We start from the raw sequence: 15,610 nt of genomic DNA on the forward strand, positions 1-15,610 counted from the left end.
AATATATGGTGATATTGCAAGATAGTGATAATATCATATGATACGTGAAACGTATCATATCATACACCCATGCAAATACTCACCCCTAGTAACTAGTAAACACGTTTGTATTTTATAAAAAAGGTTTGAAAACTATATTTTTTAAAAAATCAGGGTTTAGATACACTGAAGCAAAAAGTGTTCAGTAATCTAGTCTTTTCTGGCAAGAGATAAAAAAATCTGAGATCTGGAACATAATGCCTGGTAGTTCCAATGAGAATACAGAAAACATTTCCTTCAAGTTTGGTAGGAGTAATGAGTGCATAAAGCTTTGAGGAGAGATAATTGCCTGATCAAACATGGTTCACTTTAGCTCCTTGCATTTCCTGTACAGCCTGGTTATCTTCCATGACTCCAAACTGCAGAGACCTATTTATCCTGAATTTCAGGTAAGTTAAAGGACACTTAGTAAAGTGACCCTATAGATTATCAGGTTCATTCTAAGGTGGAATCTGTAGAGGTTATGGAGGGAATTTAGTTCCGTTATTTTGTGAGCAAAGAACACATGTTAAAAAATGGAAATTTGGAAAAATGCAATACAGAAATTAAACCTTGAAAAACATTTCATTTAAAAAAGGTGGTTTTAGAGTAACTTTACTGTTTTCCAACCTCTGTCTTTTAAATGATTTCATTTACAAATGATTTTTTTTCAAAAATATATTTTTACATATTTTATTTCAGTTAAAAAAAATTTTAATAAAATTTCTTTCAAAAAGTAACAATATAAAAAAAAGTCGTTTTTTTTTTAAGGCGATTATTTTGTTTTTCTAACTTCTGCTTTTTTCATGTTGGATTTGATGACTAATTTCTTTTTTTTTTTTTTTTTTTTTTTTTGCATTTCACAGATCACATTCTCTGTGCTTTAATCCCAATACAAGCGGCGTCTCTTAACCCGCACTGACCAATCCAAATGTTGCTACCATTCAGCAGACCAACAGAAATGCGTCTTTGCTCCTCACGCCACTAAAACCCACCCCCCGCAGTAAAGAGAATGTGACCTGTACAACAGTATTTTAAACAGAGCTAAAAAAAACAAAACACTTTTAAAATACTAAACCTGTAAAAAAAAATTTTAAATACCGTATTTTCACGACTATAAGGCGCACATAAACGTCTTTTTTTTCCCCTCAAAATGTGCGGCGCGCACTTTGGTGCGGTGCACCCTATGTGTGTTGTAACTGCGACTTTTTAGACCACCTCATTGAGGAGATGATGAAAGAGTGGCTGAATGTAAGGAGACCAGGTGTTTTTTTTTCCACTCATCACCATCGCTGTTAATATGTGACTCCATGCGTGCCCATCTCACAGCTGATGTGAAAAACATGGTGAAACAAATAAACGCTGTGCTCGCTGTTATCCTGGTCTGACAAAGGAACTTCAACCGCTCGACATCGGTGTGAACCGGCCGTTCAAAGTAAGGCTGCGAGCGGCGTTGGAGCGATGGATGACAGACGGAGACCACAGTTTCAGGATAAGTGGAAGGCAGCGCCGGGCAAGTTACGCCACCGTTTGCGGATGGATTGTAGATGGACTAACGTGTCTGCTGGCTCTGTTGTTCAAGCTTTGGCAAAAGCAGGCATTATTTCTGAGGAGCCGCGCTGCACGGAAAGTGACTTTGACAGCGAAGAAGGGGAAATTGGCATGTCTGATTTAGCGCAGCTGTTTAATTCAGAAACAGAGGAGGATGACTTTGATGGGTTTGATTAATACTTTGTAATAAATACATGAATAAAGCACAATCATACTCAGTTTTGCTCCCGCTCTATTTTTCTACCTGAAAACTTAATTCAACAGCAGCCTCTGGGCGGGTCTCCTCCGGTTTCACCGCGGTGGCTGGCAGGTGTTTTTTCATCTAAATAATCTAAATCTTGCAGCTATATTTGCTGTGATCAGGGGGAATAAAGTAGTTTTAATATGTTTTTAAGTGAGAAAGTCCACCTAAAAACGTAATAATTGCAGTCAGTTCATCCAGATTATCATCCTGCCTATACTATTTCTGTCGGAGGCGCTCAGAACACCACATACCAACGGTGCACCGACAGTAGAAATCCCTTCATCAGCAGCCTCTAGGCCGGGCAGCCTCCGGGTTCACCGCAGCGGCTGGCAGGTGTTTTTCATCTAAATAATTTAAACTGCGGGCACCAGGATACCGGTAATAAAAGCGAACATATTCCGTCGGCAGGTTTCAGGATTTTAAGTTAATTTAGGAGTGATCACAGCGCTCTGTCATCAGCGATGTGTCTGTCTCACGGCCAGCTCCCAGGTTTGATTAATACTTTGTAATAAATACATAAATAAAGCACAGTCATACTCAGTTTTGCTCCCGCTCTATTTTTAAATACGCAGTAGAGGTATTTAAACATAGTAGAGGACATGTACCGGTATATAAAAAACGCGCCCTATAGTCTGGTGCGCCTTATGTGTGTGTTAAATACAGAAATGGGACACATAACTGAGACTGCGCCTTTTAGTACGGTGCGCCTTATGGTCCTGAAAATACGGTATATAAAAGTTGATATAAGCTAATAAAATATAAAAAGATGAAAAAAAATTATCCTGAGAAAACAGCAAAGATTTTTTCTTGATTAAAACTTTTTTCAAAGTTTCATTATTGGAATTATTATTATTTTTTTTACTTTTCAATAAAATATTGAGACATAATTACTCTACAGAGTCTAAATGGTTCGCTGCAGAACACTGGAGACCAACTATTGTTGGGTCAAGGATGATATGTTGAGTGCCGGGTTAGAATATTTTAAAATTGGAAAATGTACAGTGTTTGTTAGAAAACCAGCCAACAGACAGACAATCTCAGGTTTTCATTTCTAACATGAATACAACAGAAAAATCCAAGGACTATGAGCTACTGAGTGTTTTCCAACATCAACGTCTTTCAATGGTTCTTATACCTCTGCTGGGATTTCCCACGCAAGCCTCTGGGGCGGAGGCAACGACAGATCCACTTCGCCTTTGCAGTGACCCTCCTCAGTGTAGCCCAGCTGGAAGGCATCTGTAGCGAGGGTATACTGGGGAAAAAAATAACATGTTATCGGGCTGATGAAAGTAGCTTTAGTCAGAAGACAGACAGCTTTGAAATAACTGAAAATCTACCAGTGTGTTTACTGTAAAGCACAGGTGTTAAGCCGATTCCGGAAAGGGCAGGTTTTGTTTCCAACGAAGCAATAGCTCACCAGCCTCCATTAATCTCATAAAGTTATCATGTTCAAACTGGACTCACTTGAGGAACATGCCTGTTTCATTTCTCAGTCATTTCAACCACAAAACAGGCTTTAACTGGAAGGCAAGAGGGCTTTTGTACAGTTTTTCAACGACTTCTGGAAACCTAACAAGGAGTCTTTGTAAAATCATCTGTCTTGCAGAATTGGATACAGACAATGTTTTGATATTAAAGCATATATATATATATATATTTATTTTATTTAGTAATTTACTTAATCTCCCCCCACACACAAATTTTTTAAATAATTTAAATATTTTGATTTTATTTATTAAATTATACATTTTTCAGAATGATTTTTATTAATTCTTTTATATATGTATATATATATATATATATATATATATATATATATATATATATATATATATATATATATATATATATATATATATATATATATATATATAAATATATATATATATATATATATATATATATATATATATATATATATATATATATATATATATATATATATATATAAATCTAAAAAATACAGAAAAGTTACTTTCTTGTTAAGACATATTATTTCTACTAACGGAACAAAATCAACGCAGTAGCGCAGATTTATAATAGACGTGCTTACCTCCCAGAGATGAGCCACCGTTGGTGCATCAGCCCAGGAATGCTCTGCATTCAAGCCGCTCTTGCCATTTTTGTAAATCACGATGGAGAAAGATTTATCAAACCACCTAACAGAAAGTGTAATAGGGACAAAAGCTGCAGTTAGAGACCAGTTTGGGGGTGTAACTTAAAGTCTGATGAGCAGAGAAAATCATCATAGTGCATATTATGGCGTGCTCCTAAAAGGTCACTCATTGATATCTCTGTATTGCTATGACATCCATGGCTTAACAAACATTTCTGAGATGCTTAAAAATGCAAATTTTCCAGTTTGCAGATTGAAGAAAGTTATAGTAAACCCTCGACTCCACTAAAGTGGGAGCATCGTAGAAGGGTGTGGTGCAGCCGTGCTGCAGCTTTCTGCCAGGTACCCGGAGTGTTTTACTATTCTACATTTTGGACTGGAATTACCTTAGATTATTACTGTCAAGATCTCATCAAAATTTTTGCCTCCGTTCCAAGTTTTTACTTTAGGTTTTTTATTACACTTTGAGTTATGTCTTTCGGTGTTTTCCGAGTCATTGGTTTCATTTTCATTAGTCTCATCTAAGTTCATTTCTAGAAATATTTAAGCACTGTTGTTTTACTTGTGCCAGTCTCCTTTCCCCGAGCTCCCTTCTAGATCCCTTTGTCCACACCTGCTCCCAATTAGTTGATTTCCATGTGTTCTCCTTTGTTCCCTAGTTCCTTGATTAGTTATTTCTGGTTTTATACCTCTGATGCCACCACTTCTGAAAATCTGCAAGAAACCACTTCAGCTTCCATCTCAACATTTGGATCCTCTACAGACCTCTACACAACCTCACAATTATGAGATAGTGGCATGCTTGTCGGCTTTATGAAGATCTATAAACCAGTAAAGTGTTATTTGGGCTGCTCTATTGATCTATCATGGCTGAGTTCAGATACGTAGTTTCTTATATTATTCAGTATATTCAAGTTTATGATGGGTTCATGAGGCGTCATGAAGAGTTTCAACACATTTGCAAACTGTATGTTTATTATTTCAAGCTATCACTGTGTACTGACACCTGCTGGACTTTTAAAATCACAACACGCAGCTTCTTTGACAGAGTAAACTGTCGCTGATTTAATGACCTATAATATGATTTAAGCCATTGTTTGCGATAATGTATTATTTCATATTTTCAATTAAAATTACAGAGTTTAGGTCATTAGTCAGTTAGAAACCACATGACTCTCTTGAAACGATACGTGCACCGACACACGGTTTTGCTGTTAAAGCTCAACACATGCGCCGGCGTATAAGTGCTTGTGCACCCATCACTATTTCATATATGCCGTTTTTTTTTTTTTTTCATGGATTAATTTCTCATATTTATTTTTGTATCACTGCTTCTCACACTAGCTGCTCACACTGAGCCTGGTTCTGCTGTAGGTTTCTTCTATTAAAAGGGAGTTTTTCCTCTCCACTGTCACTACAAGCATGCTTAGTGTGAGGGATTACATCCGAGAAAACTTTGGATCAATTTGACTGTATGATCTGGTGAACTATAGAGTGGCTTAAGATGATATGTGTTGTAAATTGGCGCTATATAAATAAACGGAACTGAATTAAATTATGGTTGTTAATTAATTATATGATTAGAATTGAATACTTCATAAAAGTCCCTAAAATTAGATCCAAACTCTTTACTAATGGTCGACTGATACAGGTTATTTGAGTCCGATGTCAAGAGAGATTTTGAAAATGGTCTAACCCATGACTGATATGAGCTGCTGATATTTTAGGGAAGCATCTTGAAGTCAGTATTGCTTTTTTCTTCCTCCATGTGCATAGTGAAAATGGGACAATCATAAACAAGTTAAACTTTTTGCAATTTAAACAGAAAAATAAGCATTTATTATGAAATTAAACAAAACTACAGCAAATAAAGGGAATGGTGGGTATGCACTTCATGTGATCCCAAGGCACGGCTGCAGAACGTGTCAACACATGCACATATTGGCCGACGCTAGGAAAAACAATCTAATATTTGTCATCCAGTCAATCTATGGCGGCGGTTTTCAAAGTGTGACGCGCGTCTTAGGGGAGGCGCGGTGAGAGGGAAAAAATAAATATGGATTTAGGACCAAGTTGGAACTGTGGGGTGCGCGTGTGGAGCTGGGATCAGTGGAAATGTTTCCCATCTTAGAGGTTGTTTTGTCCAGAGCGGGGCTGAAGGTGGAGTTTTTACAGCAGGCTGTCTGCGCGCATTTGGAGGCGATGCGTGAGCAGTTTAGAAAGTATTTTGGAGAGGAGACAATAGCAAACCAGTGAGTCAGCAACCCATTTTCCTTCCCCATGACACTCAAAGATTAACTTTCAGCAGGAGAGGAAGAGGCTCTGGCTGAGCTGAGCTGTGACATGCACCTGAAACAGAGGATGAGTGACGTGTCACTTGCGCACTTTTGGGTGTCAGTAGGGACTGAATTACCACAGCTCTCAATGAAGATCTGATCAAAATGTTTTTGTTAAGATGTGAAAACAGTGTTGGTATCTCAAACATTAAACTCAGAATCTCAGATGTAACCTTTGTTTGAGAAAACAGTTGAAAGGTGAGTTTGGGTTGTTCTTATCATTAGAAAAATGAAAAAAAAAGGGCGTATTTGCCATACAAAGGCCCCGATAAAATAATTAAAATGGGAGGAAATGTTTTAAAAAGTTCATGTGTTAAATTCCATTCAGATAGTGTCATTTTAAAAGATGAGATGGTTCTAAAATAAAAGCAATTACAAGGTGTTTTGTAGTGGCATTTGTTTGTGTGTGGGTTGATTTCTTTTTTTTTGGGGGGGGGGGGCGCAGCAGGCATAGTGCTCCCTGGAGGGGGGCTCACCCTTTCATACTTTGAAAACCCCTGATCTATGGGTTTATCCGCTCATGGCTGTCATGGAGTTGGTGCAACCAGTAAATACTGGGACTCAAATAAGGAGCTTAAAAAGCAATCAAAGTTTGATTTTGAAGCTATGCTGAGATGGCAAACAGCAGAGAATTAGGACGGAGCATGTAATGTAAATCTGAGGTATCAACACTGAGCACACTGATCGCTCCAGGAAATGGTGAAAGTTTAAGTAATCTATTTAAAACACCAGATGTTGTGTGTCTACCAAACTGTTTTTGTAGCAATTTAGTTCGGAGGCTGCTGCCAGTTTTCTGAGCTCGAGATTGAACGATTGAAATGGATATTGATTGAATGGAAATCATGATCATTTCAACCAAAAAAAGGCATTGTGTCGATGCGCCTTTTTATTCTCACCGATCGTAACATTTTCCATGAAGCAATGACTTGGCGTAGCGATCCAGGTTTCCTGCTGGGTCGTCTCCCTTCATCCCCTGCTCTTCATCATCCAGTGTTACGAAGAAAGCCGCCTTCTCAATGGCATCCAGTGACTTTTTATTGATCCCAGAGCTGAAGAACTGCTGCCGCATCTGAGCCCACGGGATCCTTGGATGGGGGAAATAAACATTTAACTTAAATCTTCCATTTGAGGATGAATGTCATGCATTAAAGAGTACTGAGAGCAACCTGAGGTTTACTTATAGAACTACAGATGTTCAACTGATAACAGTTTGCAATGATCATTCACTCTTAAGTCCCTGCTGATAAAGCTTCCTTCTGTCAGTCAGTCTCCATCAGATTATCTAGTCAGCCTCCATTTACACTCGATTTTACTCCCTGGGGTTTGATTCTGGACCTGACTACTGAGCCTTTTTGTCTTTGACTGTCCCTGCCTCTGTAACATCGCCCTCTGAAAGTCCAAACTTTGTTTATTCCGGTTGGATTTTTCCATCAAGGGTTGATGTCGAGGGAATTAAGGAGGATGAACAAAGCAGACATAAGGAATGGAGAGGGGAAATAAAAACAAGAAACTGTGACAAATCAGAACAAACTGAGGACTTAAATTATGGGGAAAATGGGTGGAAGAGAAAGACAAGATAAGGACACCTGTGACTATACAAGCAAATATAAAATAACAGAAGAATGAAATGAGAAAACAATAAATGGCAACACTAAAAAATACACAGCAATAAGTTAAACAAAGTAAGGACTAGAAAATGAACCCAAACTTCACAGATTAGTGCAGGGACTATTGAACATATTAAACGTTGGGGAGCAGTGGTGTAGGTACCAGATCTGCTCGGGGGCCCTGCCCCTTCTTATCAAGTCAACATATGGCAACACGCTTGGACAAAATGTATTACACCCATTTCTTAAGGATCAAATATCTTTGGATTCTAGACTTATTATTACCTTTATTTGCTATTATTTTACATTTCAGTACATTTCAGCATTTCAATCGTTTTGGTAATATATTTTGATTATTGGTTGCCTGATATAATATTGATTTTTTAAGTTCCTAGTATTGATTTTTTTTTTAGCTAAACTTTTATACATTTTTACCTAAAACTGAGGGAAAATTGGCTGCCTTTGTACCGCCAGTCTGGCAGATAGTGCTGTGGAGCCCTTTAGCTGTGCGGCGCTGCTTCATATCTGCAGTTGACCCAAGTATTGTGACATGTATCGCAACACCCATTCCAATACTCACCCCTACAGTCTACTGTATAATAACCTCAGTATTTGAAAAAAACAACTCTATTTTAAATGCACTAAACATTTACAAATACAACAGAGATCCAACTAAAAAAATGGTGTGACACAACCAAGCACAATGAAATCCAGATTTTGAACGTGTTTAGCCATCAGATTTATCCGATTTCCGCTGCTTCTTCTGTCCGAACTTTCCAAAAACTTTCCAAATATGTCAAAAAAACATAAAAATAAATAAAATAAACCAGGAAAAGCAACAGAAATGCAGGTTTTAAAGTGTCCACTTTTAAGCTGCTCTACAAAATAGAAACCCACAAAAGAAAAACCAACAAGAGACTCTACTAAATACTTAGTTAACTGTTTGTATGACAGGTGGTGCGTAACGGCTACCTGTCTCCAGCTGTTAGAGCTCCCAGTTTTTCCTCGCCAGGAAGTGGGGGTGAAGGGTCATCCAGGATTCTCTGGATCTGATATTCGATTTCTCTGGGAGAAAGCAGGCGACCTGCCCGATAAACCCACAGTCGGAAATAACGCCCCTTGTGGTAAACTGCCACAAACTCGCTGTCTTGCCAGTGCTGGAGCACATCTGTAAGGGACATTAAAGCTAATCAAGGCATGGCTTTTTTTTTATCTTCAGCCTAACTTAACTCTATATATTTTTCATAACAATGTGGTTTCTGTGAAGCTTTTACTAAGTTTAACATGCATCATGTGTGTTTATTTACCTGTCTCAACTCCTGGTGTTCGAGTAGTGTTGAACATTCTCTCACACTGAGCTGCACACAGAGGGATCACAGTGCCTGGAACACGACTCTGAAACACAGTGAGACAAACACCCTCTATTATTCATTCATCTCTGTGCTTCCCTTACTCCTTTATTATTGTTAGCTATGGAGCTGTCTGTTGGAGCAGTGGCTTATCTGTAGCTGAGAGAAAGCGGCTGGATAAGGCAAGCTCTGTGATTGGATGCCCTCTGGTTTCAGTGCAGGAGGTGGAAAACAAAAGTATCCTAACTAATTTACCATCTCCGTTTGATATGTCTAGTGTTGTGCCGATGCCTTTTTTCCCCCGCCCCGATATCGATACCCGATAACCGGCTGTGCAGTATTGGCGATACCGATACCATCTGTTTGAAATTGATGTGTGTGTATTTGTGAAGAACTGCAGACTACTTAGATGTAAAATAATTGCCATCATGGTTTTGTCAAGCTGCTGCCTTCCTTTGTGAAGCAGGAAATAGACTAATACAAAGTGAATCCAGTAAAACTTTTTATTGCCTACATGGAATGGGTGACAATTAGGGATGGACGATATTGGGATTTTGGCCGATATCCGATATGCAGATATTTTAAAACTCATGTAGCCGATAACAGATATCGATACCAATGTTAAAGCTGGACAAAAATAAGTAGTCATTGAAAATAGCAGTTTTGTTATCCATTTCTGACACTTTGAAAAATAATATACTTAAATATATTTTCATATGCTGATATCAAATTGATTTTTAAACACGCGGTATCGACCTATTTCAAAATCTTGTGAAATTTCATCGTTCTGTTACAAACTCTCCTGATATTTTGCAAATTCTTGTGAGATTTTGTTAGTAAAATAGATCGATACTGCGTCAATATATCAACATATAAAAATATGTCAAAATTTCTTGAATTTTCGGGGGATTTCGTCGCATAACGACGACATATAGCAATATTTCATTAGTAAAAGAGATTGATATGGTGATTTTAAATTGCAATATATCAGCATATGAAGATAGAAGTTTTTAAGTCTGTAAAAAATAAGTTTTTGAGGAAGAAGAAGAAGTAGTATTTTATTTTTTTTTTTAGACTTTAGAAACTCAGAAGCTGATCAAATATCGGGTTAAATATCGGTGGGGTGGCCGATGTCCGATATTCAGTTTTAAGGCCGATACAGGCTGATACCGATAGGGGGCCGATTATATCGTGCATCCCTAGTAACAATAGTTGAATAAACCTTTGGCTCTCAAAATGGTATCGGTGCCGTATTTGTGCCAACATTTTAGTGCTGGATCGGAGCACTGCCCAATACTGGTATCGGTGCAACACTAATAATGTTTCCCCCCCTATGCATGAAGCTGTTGCAGAACTGGAGAGCTCCTTCAGTGACAGACTGCTGCACCAGGGAGCGTTATCACAGATCCTTCCTCCCTCTAGACTCTACAACCACCAATGTTCCCAAAGACCTCAATAAGTCGCTACATTCATGCTGATTTTTACACAGTTTCTACCTTAGTCAGTTAAATAACACGCTGCTGTCATTTTGCAGATCTCTGATGTTGTTGCTGTTTTTAAATATCCATTAATGTAAAAAAGCCCACAGCTGTATATTGGTTATTTATTCTCCAGGTGCACAGTTTTATATTGTTAAAACAATTTTTATACAATATAAAACATTTTAACAATTTTACAGTACAATATTTTATAAATATATATAAATATATTTTTTTAACTCTTCACTATTATGTTAATTTTATGCACTCTTCTATGGTCCACGTTTTTTTTAAATAATCTTTTTGCTGTGGTAAACTCCAGAATTTCCCCATTTGGGACAATAGAGGGACTTTCCATTCTATTCTATTCTGCTCTATATTTCTCAATCTTTTTTCCTTTTATACATAGAGTTTTAAAAAACCCCAGGAACATAAAAGTCATCTCGTGGGCTGAGTTGTGTTTCATTATTGTGGCAAGCAAAGAGCAACTTTTTCCCCCCTAATTTAGCAGATTTTATCATTAAAATGTCCACATTTCTTTTCTTTAAATAGAATTTTATGAATCACATTCTCTTTAAAATGAGAAGATGAGTTATCTCATAGATCACGGGTCGGCAATCCGAGGTTTCAGAGCCGCATGCGGCTCTTTAACAACAAAACCTAATACATACAAACTGTGCGGTGAAGGGCGGTGAAGCGGCGAGCAGTGAGCTCCACGGGGTGCGAGCGCTCACTGCTCCTCTCTCACCTTGTATTACAATGGAATTTAAACTTAAAGCACCAAATATCATACAGTAGACTTGTCACATGATGTGAAATTTGCTCCAGGATAAACATTTAATACAGCCATCCGTTTTCCGCCTCGCTTTTCCCAAACAGGGTCGTGAGCGGTGCTGGTGTCCATCGCAGGGCAACACAGAGACACACAGTCATGTTTTTGGATTGTGGGAGGAAGCCGGAGTACCCAGAGAGAACCCATACATGCTCAGGGAGAACATGCAAACTCCATGCAGAAAGACCCTAGGCCAGGAATCGAACCTGCAACCTTCTTGCTGCAAAGCAACAGTGCTACCCACTGCAACACTAAGCAGTCCAAAGCATTTAAATTAGTGCTGTTAAAATTATCGCGTTATTATCGCGTTAACGCGAGGCCATTTTAATGGCGATAATTTTTTTAACGTGAGATTAACGCTATGTGGTTTTATGGTACAATTTTCCAAGTACATCCCACTGCAGCCTGCGGAAAGGCGGGGCTATTTTCCCCCAGTCTGCATTTTCCATAGGCTTCGAGAGCGGAGCTCCTCAAGGAAAAAAGACGCTCATACACTGGGTAGCGCTAGTGCCTTTTCTTTAAGCCCCACCACCAACAAACAAGTTGAGTGTCTGGTAACTAGTAGCAACCTGAAATACGCTGAGAAAACAGATTACTGAGGTGAAATGGAATCTGCTACGGCACTATTGCTGTCTGTGTACGCCACAGGTCAGTATCGTGTGTGTGTGTGTGTGGGTGGGTGTGTTCTCATCTTTGTTAAGAGGCTGAAAAGTAACTTTCTAGAGCATAGACTACCTCCATCTAGTGATGTCGGTCTATTGCTTTTGATGTATTGATTGAAAATTGTTCATTATTACCTTGGTTAATTGACATCTAATGTTAACTGTACTACATTTTATAGCAGTAGGGTAAAATGCTTGTCTTTGTTCAAAAGACTGTATTAACTGTAAAGACTGTCTTTTACATCAGCCTGTTTTCAGGGCCTTTTTTTTTGGCTACATATTTGTTATTTTTTGCTACATCCCTCCCCATCTTCTTGCCATATGCCTATGGCATAAATCAGTGTCTGTGACCTGTTTTCATTTAAAAAAAAAGAACATCGGCACAAACCTAGCCTGTATGTATTTTTTGTATGTCATCGAGAGTATTTAAATGATTTTCAATCAGAAAAAAAATGTGTGATTAAAATGCGATTAATCGCGAGTTAACTTAGGCATTGATGCGATTAAAAAAATGTAATCGATTGACAGCACTAATTTAAATATGAATGTTTATTATATATTTAAGCCCACATAGTCCTTTCTTATAGTTGGCTAATTCACTTGGAGCCCATGTTGCCATACAAGGCTTATATAAGACCTTTTCTTTTTTGCAGCTCCAGACAGATTTGTTTTTTTGGTCAAATATGGCTCTTTGAACAGTTTGGTTGCCGACCCTTGACCAATGAGCAGCGTGACTTCTCTGGTCAGATGATGATGATGATTAAAAGTTAGATGGCATTAGGCTAACTATTGGAACATTATAAAAAAAAAACATGCTTAGTGTGAGGGATTGCATTTGAGTCAATGATTCAATGCAATCAACTGGATTTCCTTAGATAAAAAACAATCAAACCCATCAATCTGACTGTGTGATTTAGTTGAATTGTCTCTGTAAAGTGCCTTGAGATGACGTGTTGTGAATTGGTGCAATATAAATAAGCTGAATTGAATTAAAGGCTGCGAAAAAGCACATTTACATTCTCTTGTTAAAGAAACATGACCTTCATCTGCTTTGTCAAAGGTACAGATAAACTCCAGTAGTGAATAATTATTATCTCTCACCGGTGTCAGCTCCTCTCTGTTTACTTTGCGTCGGTAGAGCAGGAGCGCAGTAATGGTGTTTCCTGCTCGGGCCGCCTGCACCGATGTTGGCGTCACATACAGAAAGTCCTGGAGAGAACAAAAGGAAACTCTGATAAATGTATCCTACACTAAACTTTCTCATTCAACAGTTGGGAAACCATTTCAGCTGAAAACATGAAGTGGATGGAGAGCAGTGGTAAACAGAACACAGAACAGCTATTTTCCATCGTATGGATGGGAGAGCAGAACTGTTAAATAGGAAAGATGAGATGAGTGAACGGAGTAACCTCATTTCTCTGTTTTGTAGGAGAGAAGGAGATGCCTGTTGTACATCAAGTGTTGCTTATGTGAATTTGAGGTGAAATCAGACACATGGGCTGTTTCTCAATTCACAAGAAGGTATGGATTCATGTTCTTGGCAAGTATGTTCTTGAGAAGAACACAGGAAAGTCTGGACTCTGGTAGAACGGGAGCATGCAGCATAAATATGGGTCAATTGGAACAGAAGCGTACTGACGACGTCACCAAACGCTCAGCTCATCTGGAGCAGCATTTCGCCTCCTGTTATTAATAGTCTCTAGATAATAATAAATTCATTTATTGGGGGAATATTAATGAACACAGTCAGATAAACACAAATCAAATAAACACTTTGCCAAAAAAAAAAATCGGCATCAGAGCTAGTGGTACTTCACACACGGCTATGCCACGAGAGGGCTGCTGCAGACGGGCTAATGTTAACCCTTGGAGGTCTTATAATAGGTCATATAATGGTCTCGCCTTAAATTATCTTAAAACAAGACAAAAAAAAATAGAACTTCTAACTTTATAATCTGAGCTCTGTGAGCTCCAACCTGGAAGCATCTGCTGCTGCAGTGCATGCAGGGGCGGATCTAGAAAAATATTTATGGGGTGGCGAGAGGGGGGCAGGAAGTTTTGAGGGGTGGCAACATATGGCATTTGTTTACACTGAATTTAATCACAGTTATCACAGTTTGGTGAGAATAGTTTGTACAGTATGTGTTTCATGTGAAACAGTTCATATTAGAAATACATCGTACAATGAGATCTCACCTAATAGGAGATAGAAGAATGATTACACTACTTCTAGAGGGGCCTTATCACAGGAAAGGTATTAAGGTAAGACACAGGTGCTGAGTCGCAGATGTGTTAGACTGACTGTCAGAGAGGCAGCTTTGCAGCATTTGCACAAGAAGAAACTATAGAAAGAAAAAGTTACCCATCAGAGATCTATGGACTGAGCTGTACTAAAGTGAGCATTATTGAAATAAATAAACTTTCAATTATAATTCTAAAAAGAAAAGAACCTGCAGTTCTATGTATTTTTATTATATTTGTTGAATCTTTTAGGATAACCTGAGGGACTACATATTAAAAAGATGTTTCCGTACTTATTCTAGAATGTTCTGTTATGTGCATTGTCATTTTAAAAAATCCTCTGTTTGTATTATGCTTGATTATTTTCTCAAACAAGATAGAAAAAATTATAGCAATCCTTGGAATCCGTTTTAAGATCTCTTCTGTCTTCTTCCTCCATAAATCTATTTATGCTCTGTTTTTTTTGTTGTTGACTATGTTCATAGGCGGATCTACTGGGGTGGCATAGGGTGGCAACTGCCACCCTAAATGACAGCCTTGCCACCCCTGCTTCCACCCCAGTTGGCGGTAGGGGTGGCGAGGCTTATAAATTATGGATAATTTGAGAATTGTGACCGCTAATTTACAATGTCGGACTGCAGTGAATGCAGCACGAGATGACGCGGGAGCGACTGAGACTGATTAGTTTTGAAAACCGAGCAGGGCAAAGCGAGGGAGCCAGGGGTGATGGGGAGAGGAGACACGGGATGAAACAGGTAAAAACTGATTAACTATCTATAGAGAAATGAAATCATAATGAAAGCACAATGTTGCTAGCATAGCTGCAATGCTGACTTTGAGATGATAAAAATCAGGTTGCAGAACGTTATTTCTCCAACTATGATGTTAGTTAGGCCTGACGTCTCAGGCTAATAAAGACATATTTGCTGTCAACTATGACAGAAAAGAGACTATCAAGTTTGGTTTTACTCAAATCAAAACGCAAAAAGGCATTGGATCTAAATACATTTGTGAAGTGTTTTGCTGAGCAATGTGGAAATCACTGCATTCAGCTGTTATAGTCATGTTAACTTTATGTTATGCTCTCTGGTGAGCCTTTACAGAGCTGTTACATTTTGTTTTGGCACCTGAGAAAATCTGATATTTCCTTTAATGAAAACCAAAAGTGTTAAAAGT

At 38.3% G+C, this 15,610-nt stretch overlaps 1 protein-coding gene across 1 annotated transcript in view; it reads right to left on the minus strand.

The window, feature by feature from the left end:
- The window catches only part of LOC119797416 (carnitine O-palmitoyltransferase 1, liver isoform-like), a 64,998-nt gene that overhangs the window by 17,405 nt on the left and 31,983 nt on the right, over positions 1-15,610 (minus strand). The window contains exons 8-13 of the mRNA XM_038306478.1: positions 13,295-13,402; positions 9,180-9,267; positions 8,845-9,040; positions 7,162-7,350; positions 3,867-3,972; positions 2,949-3,065 (exon numbers count right to left, since the gene is read on the minus strand). Of these exons, the coding sequence (XP_038162406.1) occupies positions 2,949-3,065; positions 3,867-3,972; positions 7,162-7,350; positions 8,845-9,040; positions 9,180-9,267; positions 13,295-13,402 (804 nt within the window). The remainder of the gene's footprint in view (positions 1-2,948; positions 3,066-3,866; positions 3,973-7,161; positions 7,351-8,844; positions 9,041-9,179; positions 9,268-13,294; positions 13,403-15,610) is intronic.

Source organism: Cyprinodon tularosa, unplaced genomic scaffold, assembly GCF_016077235.1.
Source record: "Cyprinodon tularosa strain WSP-4 unplaced genomic scaffold, ASM1607723v1 ctg582, whole genome shotgun sequence".
NCBI lineage: Eukaryota > Metazoa > Chordata > Actinopteri > Cyprinodontiformes > Cyprinodontidae > Cyprinodon > Cyprinodon tularosa.